Source organism: Pangasianodon hypophthalmus, chromosome 21 (genome assembly GCF_027358585.1).
Source record: "Pangasianodon hypophthalmus isolate fPanHyp1 chromosome 21, fPanHyp1.pri, whole genome shotgun sequence".
NCBI lineage: Eukaryota > Metazoa > Chordata > Actinopteri > Siluriformes > Pangasiidae > Pangasianodon > Pangasianodon hypophthalmus.
Window position 1 is genome coordinate 9,755,138 of NC_069730.1, and position 13,486 is coordinate 9,768,623.

Consider the following 13,486-nt stretch of genomic DNA (forward strand, 5'->3'; position numbering starts at 1 on the left):
ATACACACAAATAAAAACAAAAACATAGCCATCAAGATAAGCTTTCATTTTCAACAGTCTGCCTTTTACAATCTCATCAACCTCATAGGAGTCTGGACAAAAATTCTTAGGAAATATTGCACCTCCCCCACTAATAGAAGAGTTATGACTGAAAATAGAAACTCCTCCGCATTCTCTTTTCCAGTTGATGACATTCTTAACATCACTATGTGTTTCTTGTAGGAAGATTATATATTTTCTTTTGTGAAAGCACCTCAAACAGTTCTGCCCTTTTTTTTGTCTCTTGTGACATTCAAGTTTAAAGTAGCTATATGAACTACACTCATAAAGAATGAACAAAGAATTAAACACCATCTAAAAAAACAGCCTATCTTCTCTCATATAACTAAGCTTTCTTACTTTTTGCATTTTTCATGTCAGTTATGGGTTTCCTCACTATTTTTTTCAGACGATATACAGTGAGGGAAAAAATTATGCTGATTTTGTACGTTTGCCCACTGACAAAGAAATGATCAGTCTATAATTTTAATGGTAGTTATATTTTAACAGTGAGAGACAGAATAACAACAAAAAAATCCAGAAAAACGCATTTCAAAAAAGTTACAAATTGATTTGCATTTTAATGAGTGAAATAAGTATTTGATCCCCTATCAATCAGCAAGATTTCTGGCTCCCAGGTGTCTTTTATACAGGTAACGAGCTGAGTGCTCCCAATCTCAGCTTGTTACCTGTATAAAAGACACCTGTCCACAGAAGCAATCAATCAATCAGATTCCAAACTCTCTACCATGGCCAAGACCAAAGAGCTGTCCAAGGATGTCAGGGACAAGATTGTAGACCTACACAATGCTGGGATGGGCTACAAGACCATTGCCAAGCAGCTTGGAGAGAAGGTGACAACAGTTGGTGCGATTATTTGCAAATGGAAGAAACACACAATAACTGTCAATCTCCCTCGATCTGGGGCTCCATGCAAGATCTCACCTCGAGGAGTTTCAATGATCATGAGAACGGTGAGGAATCAGCCCAAAACTACATGGGAGGATCTTGTCAATGATCTCAAGGCAGCTGGGACCATAGTCACCAAGAAAACAATTGGTAACACACTACGCCGTGAAGGACTGAAATCCTGCAGCGCCCGCAAGGTCCCCCTGCTCAAGAAAGCATGTTTGCCAGTGAACATCTGAATGATTCAGAGGAGAACTGGGTGAAAGTGTTGTGGTCAGATGAGACCAAAATTGAGCTCTTTGGCATCAACTCAACTCGCCATGTTTGGAGGAGGAATGCTGCCTATGACCCCAAGAACACCATCCCCACCGTCAAACATGGAGGTGGAAACATTATGCTTTGGGGGTGTTTTTCTGCTAAGTGGACAGGACAACTGCACCGCATCAAAGGGACGATGGACGGGGCCATGTACCGTCAAATCTTGGGTGAGAACCTCCTTCCCTGAGCCAGGGCATTGAAAATGGGTTGTGGGTAGGTATTCCAGCATGACAATGACCCAAAACACACGGCCAAGGCAACAAAGGAGTGGCTCAAGAAGAAGCACATTAAGGTCCTGGAGTGGCCTAGCCAGTCTCCAGACCTTAATCCCAAAAATCTGTGGAGGGAGCTGAAGGTTCGAGTTGCCAAACGTCAGCCTCGAAACCTTAATGACTTGGAGAGGATCTGCAAAGAGGAGTGGGACAAAATCCCTCCTGAGATGTGTGCAAACTTGGTGGCCAACTACAAGAAACGTCTGACCTCTGTGATTGCCAACAAGGGTTTTGCCACCAAGTACTAAGTCATGTTTTGTGAAGGGGTCAAATACTTATTTCACTCATTAAAATGCAAATCAATTTATAACTTTTTTGAAATGTGTTTTTCTGGATTTTTTTTGTTGTTATTCTGTCTCTCACTGTTCAAATAAACCTATCATTAAAATTATAGACTGATCATTTCTTTGTCAGTGGGCAAACGTACAAAATCAGCAGGGGATCAAATAATTTTTTCCCTCACTGTAACTCCTTATTTGTGCAGCAGCCCTCAGTCGTCAGGCACTTCGCTTTCTCTATAAATTTCTTTAAGTCAGGAAAATATTCATTAACACTGACTCCTCTCTTATTTTTAGTTAACCTAAGAAACAGTTTAATATCTTCTACATCATAACCTCTGCTTGAACACTCTACTTGTGATAACGAGACACTGGAATCCGAAAATTCACCATCACTTTCTGTATCACCTTTTTCTTCACTCTCTGCCATGTCTGTTCGTTTTTTTTTTAAAACCACTTTAAACACTTTTTCCGTCTCCGTTTCGCTGCCATCATTACCATTAGTCATTAGTCTGAACAAGGGGTTCTTCCGTATTAGCAATCATTTTACTATGTTCCATACCTGTGTCCATGTTGTCCGTTGAGATGGACCCGACCTCCGCTGACTCATTCCCGCCAGTCTGCTCACCAAGTTCTGCAACAGGTTCTGCTTCGGCCGGGTCCACCTCTGCCAGCTGTGGCACTGATAATTTGGTGGTAATATCCTTGGTAGGATGGTCCCCACTGTGTACATATTCAGGGGTATTGCTGTTCTCTTTTTGGGCTCTATTGGTGCAATTAGAAAAACTAAATATATATGTGTGTGTGTGTGTGTGTGTATGTGTGTGTGTGTGTGTGTCTCACACACACACACACACACACACACACTGAGATTATTAGGTATGCTCATTGTCACGTAATGGTTAAAGACAATGTACATTGTGTGCAGAGTGCAAGCAGAGACTCCGGCATGACTAGCTCTGACAGCATAACTAAAAGGGAGAGCCAGAAGGTAACACAGACATGAGGGTGCCCTGGGAAAAAAGTGGCCAGCCACTCCACCATCAACAAACCTGAGTGAATGTGTGAGAGTGGGGTAGCAACAGCATCCAAACATCCCAGTTCACCAAAACACTCTATGCCTGTGAACCCTCCAGATCTACTCCTTTATCTAAGAAAAAACTATTAACAACAGGCTTGATTAAAAATATGGAAGTATTTTCTGGACAAATTTCAAAAGCAATTGCAAATTGCATTTGCAGTTGTGTTTTCCATTTGTGCACACATAAATTGTGACATAATTCAAATACAAATGCAAATTGTGCATTACCGTTTGCATTTTCATTTAAATGAACGTACAATGTCTGCCAAATTTCAGATGGAAAATTGCATTTCCGATGTCTTACGAGTTATGGCCCTGTCATATCGAAATAGCAGTAGAATTTACCCCGTTTGCTATTTTACTTCCTCTGCTTCGCTTACGGAGCCTGCCAAAATTCAGATGCAATCGCAATTGCCTTTGCTTTTGCATTTCCGATGCCTTGCACAGAAGCCTGCCAATCAGTTTTGGGGGTGGGAGTATATTATGGGGTGGGTTTGTATTTGGAAGTGATGTCAGAAGGAAAACGTGCAGACGATTGTGCTGATGCTTCACTCCTGCATGCGTTGCACAGTCCTTAATTTCGGGTCAGAAAACAAGATGAGTGACAGTCACAAACGAAGTAGCATTTGGATACATTTTAATAACATAAAGGCAGAATGTAGAATTTGTAAGGTAAACATATCATATCTAGCATGGTCTACTAACAACCTTCACAGGCATATTAGAATTGTACATCCAAATTTGCACACTGTAGTTTATTTTTTATTTGTTATATGGCACACAGTGTTCTGTTTTGAGTGTGATTTATTTGGAATGGTTTGTGTTTTGGATAGTTCAATATAAATAAAAAGTTCAATACACATGTGTAGTAGTGTTTGATGTTTTTACATTATTTAAGGTTTTTATACCAAACATAATGTAAAATTATGGTATTCTGGAAATTATAAAATTTAGTGTAATTTCATTGAATACTTTAAGTGATATATATGTGCACGCATACCAATCATAGGTGAAAACATTGCTAAATTTGGCTGAATTAGAAAAGCCAGAAGTTGTACTACTTTTGTTTAGTTGAGTTGTTTGGGAGCTGAAAGAGCCAGCTCTTTTTTTTAATTCAGGAAACATGAACATTATACACTTTGGTTCAATTGCAAGTATTAAACATTATACAGTTAAGTGTGCTGACTCTTATTGCTGAGCTGGGCCAAACGATTTGGCTCAATAAAAAGAGCCGGGATTCCCATTACTACTTTTGGCCATCGATTGTGACTGAAGTCACTTCGAAATATAAACACGCCCCATAGTGTACTCCCACCGCCAACACTGATTGGCAGGTTTCTGTGCAAGGCATCGGAAATGCGAATGCAAAGGGAATTGCAATTGCATTTGAATTTTGGCAGGCTCTGTGTGCATCGCCAAAGAAGTGAAATAGCAAACAGGGTAATTGCTATTGCTATTTCGATGTGACAGTATCATAACTCATAAGACATGGGAAATGCAATTGCAACTGGACTTTCTTGCTTTTCCATTTGAAATTTGGCAGACATTGTACATTCGTGCAAACAAAAATGCAAACAGTAATACGGTATTTGTATTTGAATTATGTCACAATTTATGTGCAAATAGAAAACTTAATAATAACTTTATTTTGATAACTTTGATAACTGCTAGTTTAAAAGATTTAGGTACATAGCCAGTGCTAAGGGAAGAATTGATTATTTTTTATAAGAGATTCGATTGCTTCTGGTAGTATCTGTTTTTGATGAAAAGTGTAGGTAAAGGATCTAGTACACAAGTTGATAATTTTAATGAAGTTAGTTATCAAATTGTCTGGCTTTAAATTTATATCTGAATGTTTTGCCTGATATTTTCAATTCTGTCACTGAAAAAAATTCATATACACACACTCACTGTCCACCTGCTGATTTATCAACCAATCATGTGGCAGCAGCACAATGCATAAAATCATACAGGTCAAGAGTTAATGTTCAGATCAGACATTAGAAAGTGGAAAAAATATAATCTCTGTGTCTTTAACCATGGCATGGATGTTGGTACCAGATGGGCGGGCTGGTTTGAGTAAATAGACCTCCAAAACAGTCTCTAGAATTTACACAGAATGGTGTGAAAAACAAAAAACGTCCTCTGTGCTGAGGGTCTGCAGGATGAAGCACCTTGTTGATGAGAGAGATCAGAGGAAAATATCCCAAAAAGGATATAGTAACTCAAATAATCACTCTTTACAGTGGTGAGCAGAAAAGCATCTCAGCATGCATCTCAGCCAAGAACAACAATCTGAGGCTATCAGGAGCACAGACTCACTGAAACTGGACAGTTGTAAACTGGTGATTTTTTTTCTCTTCTGCAGTCCAGTTTGGGTGAGTCTGTGCCCATGTACACACGCACACACCAATAAAAACCCAATTAATTGATCAAATAATCAAAAAATCACTAGATTAATCAATTAACAAAATAATGATTAGCTGCAGCCCTAAAAATGTCTCTGATTTTGAAATTGTCTATTCTGACTTAGAAGTGTTCAGCCGAAATTAAGTAGTCTTCCTAAGGTTTTTTTTGTATGCCAGAAACAAATAAATACATTTAATCAGTGTACATTCAAAGTGATCAGTTTAACCCATTTATTTTATTTGTTGGATTTTGCAAATAGCAGTAGAGGCATTGCCATGCAAATTAGCAGTTCTCTTTCTTTTTTCTTCAGATGTGTTTGTATTGGTCCAGGTCTGGAGAGAATGCTTCGAAAACTTTGACCTCTGGCCTCTAAGGAAGGGATGGCTGATCGCAGCGACCTCGCAGTCGCCCCAGGTCAGCCGTACATTGAGGTGGAGTACGACTATGAGTACAAGTTTAAAGACCGTATGATTACAGTCAAGCAAGGTGAATGTTACTTGCTGGTAAAAAAGACCAATGAAGACTGGTGGCAGGTCCGTAAGGAGGAGGGCAGTAAGCCTTTTTACGTACCTGCCCAGTATGTCCGGGAAGTGCGGCGAGCCCTCATGCCACCCACCAAACCTCTCCCGCACACTGGAGGTGGGGTCGGGGCAAGAGGAGGATCTGAGAAAAAAGGTCTAACTGCCCTAGAACTCAAACAGTCTGATGAGAGTTTGAACAAGCAAAGTCTTGCTCAGTCACCCTATTTTGGATATCCAGCAGCACCCAACGAGGACAAAATCAGTCCAAAAAACCAGACAGGGCAGGGGCAGTCCCCCCTAAGGCTCCGAGCACCACTGGATTTGGATGGAGAGACTGATAGGGAGGGAGAGAGGGAGAAGAGGAGAGAAGAAGCAACAGCAGGTGATGGAGAGAGGGAGAGGAAGAGAGAAGGAGGAGGTGATAGGAAGAAAGAAGAAGCATGGACAGGGGACAGAGAAAGGAAAAGAGATGGAGGCTGTGATAGAGATACAGAGAGGGAGAGGAAGAGAGAAGGAGAGATAGGAGAGGATCAATCAAGGGGACGAAAAAGTGAAGAAAGATGTGATCGAGATGGAGAGAAAGGAGGGGATGGACTGAAAGAGAAGAGGAAAGAAGGAGAGAGAGCATTTGAGGGAGAAAAGGAGAGAAAGGGAGAAGGATGGCGACGCAAGACTGCTGCACCTGAAGAATCTCCCAGGGAGGCAACAGAGAAAAATCGGAGTGATTTGGAATCTGGGGATGAGCTCAGCAGCAGTTCGACCGAGCAGCTCCAGGTAGGGGATGCTTTTATAAACAACACATAAGGACTAACTCATTTCCAACTTCATTGCAAGTGTCCCTCAGTGTTTCGCTCACATCACACTTCCAGAAGAAGTTTTTACTGGAAAAACGTTTAGGACACTGACATCACAGTAAATAAACGTAAAAGCTGAGGTGTGCATGGGATTGTTTTTGTTAAATCCCACCCCTAAAGGAATTCTGACCAATCCCTCCTGCTCACCCAGGTACTGTTGACCAAATTTATCTGCTACAATTTAGATTTTGACCAGTTCTGCTTGCTCCCACAGTTGGTTTGGTTTTTCCATCTACAATATTTTCTAGTGATCTTAGTTGATTCTGTTTCCTAAAACATAAAGAAATAAGCAATTTAAACCACAGCAACACTGATATGAATAAAGCAGTTACTATAAATGAATGAATGAGTTAAGTCCAAATGGGTTAAAGGTGTCACACATCACTAAGTCCAGTAATGCCCCATGTTAATAACATGGGTTTCTTTGCCCTGCAAGCTTCGTCCCTGACTGCCTGCTTTAGCCGCTGTAAGAGTGAAAGTGGCCTGCTCCTGCTACCTTTTTATAGTGTCTCGTGGGTCCTCTGGGATCCCAGTTCTGATGTACACCTCAAAGTAGAGGTTTCCACCATAAGGCTACAGTACGCAAACGTACCATTTATTTACAGGGAGTTGGACATAATGATGGAAACATTTAACAATACTTGCCATATATAAAGTAGCGTAATTGTGGTAGCAGAGAAGTTTTATAGAAATCGTGTATTGTTGTAATGCTTCAGGTCTTCTTGCAAACCCAGGGTAATTTGAAGTAAGAGCTGACTGCTTAGGTTTGGCATGAGTTTTTGGACTTTTAAAGTTCCCAAAACATCATGCCAAAACACTGGCCATTATCAGTGCCAGTGTTGAACCAGAGACATTATCAGAGGCAACACCAGTTGTCAAGCCATAAAAAGTAGAATTCTAGAGAGGCAGCAGATTATTTTAGCTATAGCTGTTTAGCTAGTTAGGTAACCATGTGCTGTCTGTATTTTGGACTTTCTGGCTTTTTTTTTTTTGTTTTTTTCGTGCATTTTGTTTGATGTTTTTTGTTCACCACTATAGCTGGCTAGTTTGCTACTGTTGACCCTATAAACTCTGTTGCTTTTGTTGAGGACAGACAATTTCATGCTTTTTATTCTTGGTTAGCACAAATGCAAAAGGATAAAAACTGAAGCTAAAGCCTCCTAGTCGAAAAAAAGACAGCAGCCTCATAAACAAATGATCCAATTAGATCACAATTTAGGTCTTAACTTACATTTTTGACATGGCATTTAAGCAGTCTTAAAAGTATTTAGTTGGAACCTGTGGATACCTGTAAACTCCACTGTATGGCAGTGACCTTTGCAATTGCTTGACCATATTATTAACAGTTTCTGCACAATGCTACATGATGTCGGACTGTAAATAAATCTAACGAGTTATTAGCTGTAATTAAGCTCCTTAGAAAATGTAAATAAAATGATATAAACTACAAATGCATGTGTTCTTTGTTGAACACAGCAGAGATACTTATTGAATTCAGATATAGCAGACTAGATAAACAACACATTGTGCCATTTTCTTATTTTAAGTCTCTATTTTTCTTTCTATTTGGCAGCAAGCAGAAGGGAAGCTGTGATGCAAAAAAAGGCGTGTTATTGCTCTGCTCCAAAGTCAGACAGCAGGTTGTTAAGGTTCAGATAGGATACAAAATCGACTAAATGGAAACACATATTAGGAGATACAAAACAATTTATTTTTGTTGATCTTAAAGCTGTAGACACCATGTTTTCCAACAGACATTTACATCATCTGTCCAGCCATCACAATAGTTGGAATCTATCGCCAGTCATCCCAAGCCTAGTATGCAGCCAGCTACATTCAACAAAATGAACATGATAAATTTCCTGCTCCAACAATAGGAGAGACTGCTTTAATGCTGATGATATTTAGAAAGTGGTTAAATATTTATTATTTTTTTCAAAACTTTGAGGGCAAAACAGTGAAAATGTTGGCCATGTGGACAAAAGGATTGTATAGAAAATGTACTGTTTACTTCAGAATGACTTAACTCAGCTGGATGGTGGATTTTTTTCATGATTGATGCTGCTGGCAAACAGCTCCCTACTACAGATAGTTATATTATTACACTCTCAGTGAAATGGTGGAAATGCCCATTTTCCTGTATTTTTTTGCCATCATTTATCAACTTTTTTAAAATGGAAAAAATTGCAAGCTGTATAGAAATTATTTTAAAAAGCTACTATAAAGATTATACTACACAAAGTCAAAATTTGCCATGGCAACCCTTTGCCTTTAAAAATGCATCAGTACTCTCAGGGACACTTCATAAGATTTAATGAGAACATTGGCTGGTAATTTTTTTTGCTGTAAAAAAAAAAAACTTAAATAATTTTTCAATCACATACCAAACATACAAACATAACAAATAACAGTTTGCAGATCATAACTTAATTCAACTCCTGATCCAACTCCTGATTCTACTCCCTTCTGCTCCTCCTTGCTACCTGACCCATCCTGATGCCCTACTTTTGGTTGGAGTTCTCCTCGGTTGAGTTCGCTTGCTGCTGCTGGGGCCGGCCCATATGGACGGTCTGAAGAACCATTTGGTTTGCTGGGGATAGTCCCACCTGGGAGCTGTGGAGATGGCTTGGGGATCACATATGGGGAGCTGTACTGTAATGGCTCGGGACTGCGATTGCTGTAGTGGCTTTGGGGCTGTGGTTGCCACGAACACCTACGTACTCAGGACTCCATCAGTGGACAGTGGATAGATTTTAACCAACCGGACTTCTTGCAAAAACTGTGATGAATTTATTGTTTGCACAATTGCACTATTTGTCCATATAGTACAGAATAATAGAAGGGATTTATTTATAATTGCACTATCCGTTGTGCCCAGATGAGGATGGGTTCCCTTTTGAGCCTGGTTCCTCAAAATCATCTCAGGGAGTTTTTCCTTGCCACCGTCGCCTCTGGCTTGCTCATTAGGGATAAATTCACAGGGATAAATTCACATATTTACAATATATCTTTTTTTTTTTTTTTTCCCCTCTTACTTGTGCTTCTGGGTATGTGTAAATTTATGCATAAGAAGACTGACTAAAATGAATCTTGTTTGATCAGTTTCAAACCCTATAATTTGCATGGATTACTGCACTTTTATATAAGGATTACGCTGTCAGGTTTAAATTTTGATTTATTTATTTATATTTACTACCTTTATCAGAGACCCTTATCCAGTGAAACTTATAGAAGAGTGTGACACTTAGTCAACTTCTCCGACTTGCCATGTGACCTTAGAAGGTCCTTGCCTCTTTGCGAATAATTCAGAGCTTGACGTGGGCAGTAAAATGAGTACTTCATCTCCCGGTGCAAATTCCTGTAGCTGAGTACCCCTGTTATACAGGTGTGACGTTCTTGCACCTGTAGCAAATTCTCCTGTGTTAACTGCCCAAGTGTGTGGAGGTTGCTCACAGGTCAAGATGTTAAATTTCAATTTTGCTGCTACAAGGTCCCTTCTCCCAATTTTCTGTAATGACGTTTAAGACGCCACAAAGCTTGCGCCTCTACAATAATTTGAAGGGGGAAAATGCTGTAATCCACCAGGAGTAACACAAAGCGATATCCTCGCATGCATCTTTCTAATGGACCTCAATTAATGGAAGGGAGCGAAATGGCGCTTTTGGGGTGGCTGGCGGATTCACCAGCTAACATTCGCAGCATGCCGAGCACCACCTGCAAACATTGCCGTGAATGCCCGGCCAATAGAAATAAGCCTTGAGATGGTTGAGTGTTTTATCTTGGCCCAAATGCCCAGCCATGGGATTATGATGAGCCGCTTGGAACAGAAGCTCCCTAATGCTTTTTGGGACCAACAGCTGGGTCGTCTCCTCTTTAGTCTGAGTGTTATTATATCTGCAGATATAATTTATCCTTAATAATCGAAAAATAGGGGTGGGGTAGTGCAACATTAGGCTGAATTTGGTGACCATCGATTACTCTCACTTGGTCGAAGGCATACCTCAGGGTCTCATCACATGACTGCTCTGAAGGGAAGCCCCAAAGGGGAATCCCCACTAAGGGGTGGAGCCCTCCCCAACCTCTGTGTCCCCCCTGACATGGAGCTGATGTCAACGGCCCCGGTACCGCTTCCCCAGCCAACGCTGCATGCAATCTACACTGTCCCTCTCTAGTGCAGGACCATCCATAAATATTTCTCTAACTAATGCCTAAAACTCTGGCCAATTTGTCCGCAGAATTAGAGGATGGGTGAGGCAAGGACTGACCCCCGGAATTTAATGCTGACTGGCACCAGCGGATATTCGTGAACATTCCCATGCACACACCACACCTTCACCAAACTTGCATTTCCCAATGCCTCTCCTTGAACCAGGCACTGGTGAATTGAGCTTTGGTTACAACCTTAATGGGGCACTGAACCCATTACGCCAACGAACTGCAGTAGTACGAACTCTAGCAGTACGAGGTCAACTACTTCTTCGGTGCCGCACTTCTCTGGCAGCAGCCACCTTCGACAGGTCTCTTGGAGCTGCTGGGCAAATGCAATAGGGCAGCAAGCAGAAGCGCTGACTGTACTTTTCAGGGTTGCGGCCGACAGTGCAATATCTGTGCAATATCAAAAAAGGGCTTGGAATAACTCAAAGTGCTCTTTATTGTCGCTTTTCAGCACTTTTATTGTATTGTGCACCCATAAACACACACATGCACACACACGGCTCTGTGGTGCTCAACTCTCTCTCGTGGCTTTTGTCTCTCCCAGCTTTATACTTGCTGCTGCTCACTGAAACACAGAATAATCATTAGCCAAATTCACTACAGGTGTGTGACCCTTACCACTTGCTTTGTCTGGCTCCGTCCTCCATTCACAAACCAGCGCTCGACCATGCCACCTCTTTCACAAAGTGCTTTGTAGTCTCTATAAAAAAAACATATATTCATGCTAGTTCACTAGGTCAGGGACTAAGAATACTACTGAGGTAAAACTCTCTATTTCAATAACATGCACAAATTTTGTTAAACCCAGCCATTTCATATTACTGGAATTGATTATAGGAATATTAAAGCCAAGCCAAGCAAACTCTCCTGTTTACTGATTACTGGAATTTTTATTTATTTATTTTTTTGCCAAACTGTCATTAAAAGGTTGCTAACACAATAGACTGGGTGTGAATTGGCCAAAAGAAGAAAAGAACTCTTTTTGTTTGCTGAGTCTTGTTTACTCTCGAGCTCTCTTTATTATAAAACCTGTTTAAAAGTAAATAAATTGGAATTGAATGTCTTTACGCAATGCATCCGGATGTGAACTTGTCTTTAATATTAAAGGAAACCTTCGTTTGACATTTTGTAAACTGGTACCATGTATTTAGGTCCTTTACCAAGTGCTTCTAGTGTCCGTTATCTCACAGTGTCTGAGGTTTTGTCGTATGGTGTGACACTTTATTATGTTTTTTGCTGATTTAGGTTTATAATTTTGCCTCGCTATGTTAGCACCAGTGCTCAACATGTTTGTACAGTACTTGTTTTTGAAGAACTGATTTTTTTTTCTGACTCATGCAAGGCGCTGTTTCTTTTGGTCAAAATGTCCAGTTAACCTTGGCTCTCGCTCACCTTCTCAGAGGAATCGCTCATCTTTTTGCTTATATTCAGTGCTTGTTCACCTAATAATTCTGCTAGGTTGCATCTCAAACATCAGACATTTGTGAAACTTTGAATACCTACTTCATGTACTCTGGTTATCTGTTCAATAAGCTACCTACTAACAAGGCTCCAGATAACATTGGCCTGGTTTCTGAGCCCGTTATCTCTTATGATCTGTCTAGGGAGCAGCATAAACAAACGGTGCCTCCCCCAACCTATCAGTGCACTTTTAATTGAAAAACCAGTTGCTCATACTGTATATTCAACTTGACATTTGTCTCAGGTGCTATACCTATAATTTGGAAATCTGTTTGTCACTCCACACCGTAAAGATGGTGATCCAAGTGATCTAAATAATTATTGCCCCATTTCTAAACTCCCATGTTTAGCTAAAAATTTTTAGAGTCTTTTGTTAACTCAGAAATTTATCTCCTACACAACACTCTTCATACTCAGCAGACAGAATTCAGGCCAGGCCACATCACTATTACAGCTACCACTTGGGTACTTGATACTATTGCAAACTACACTGTCTGTAGTTTGTACTGATAACAAACTACACTGTGCTTCACTCTTTGTTGACCTCTTAACAAAGCATTTGATACTGTTGACCATGATATTCTAATGAACAAATTGTCTGCATTGGGTTTGAATAAGCTCTCCCTAAACTGGATTGGTGTCCAATTTACAGGGAGGACACAAGCAGTTGTTACAGAAAGTTTCAAATCACACTTCCATGTCATCTGTAAAGATGTCCCACAGGGGTCTATCTTAGGCCCACTGTTGTTCAACATCCTCAGCCCTACAGAACACTACAATGCACTTTTATGGTATATACATATAGAGAAATAAGACTTGCTTTACTTCATCAATTAGAAAACATATTTTTCAAACAACTGTTCTACCTGTGCTGGATTATGGCAATACTATGATGATCTATACACACGCTTCCCAAACTACTCCCCAGACATTAGATGTAATCTGCCATAGTCCATCACATTTTATTACCAATGATAAAATCAGAACTCACCATTGTGTTTTATATAAAAAAGTTGGCTGGCCCCCATTCAATTTGGTTCAATTTTACTTGTATAGTGCTTTTAACAATGGACATGGTCACAAAGCAGCTTTACAGAAATATATAAATTCAGAATATAAATTTTAAATT

The 13,486-nt window shown here is 40.2% G+C and overlaps 1 protein-coding gene across 4 annotated transcripts in view; it reads left to right on the top strand.

Moving 5' to 3' along the window:
- The window catches only part of arhgap12a (Rho GTPase activating protein 12a), a 120,832-nt gene that overhangs the window by 14,869 nt on the left and 92,477 nt on the right, over positions 1 to 13,486 (top strand). For all 4 annotated transcript variants that reach the window (XM_053227452.1, XM_053227451.1, XM_053227453.1 and 1 more), the window contains exon 2: positions 5,617 to 6,601. In XM_053227452.1, coding sequence (XP_053083427.1) covers positions 5,687 to 6,601 — 915 coding nt within the window. In that variant the 5' untranslated portion in view covers positions 5,617 to 5,686. The remainder of the gene's footprint in view (positions 1 to 5,616; positions 6,602 to 13,486) is intronic.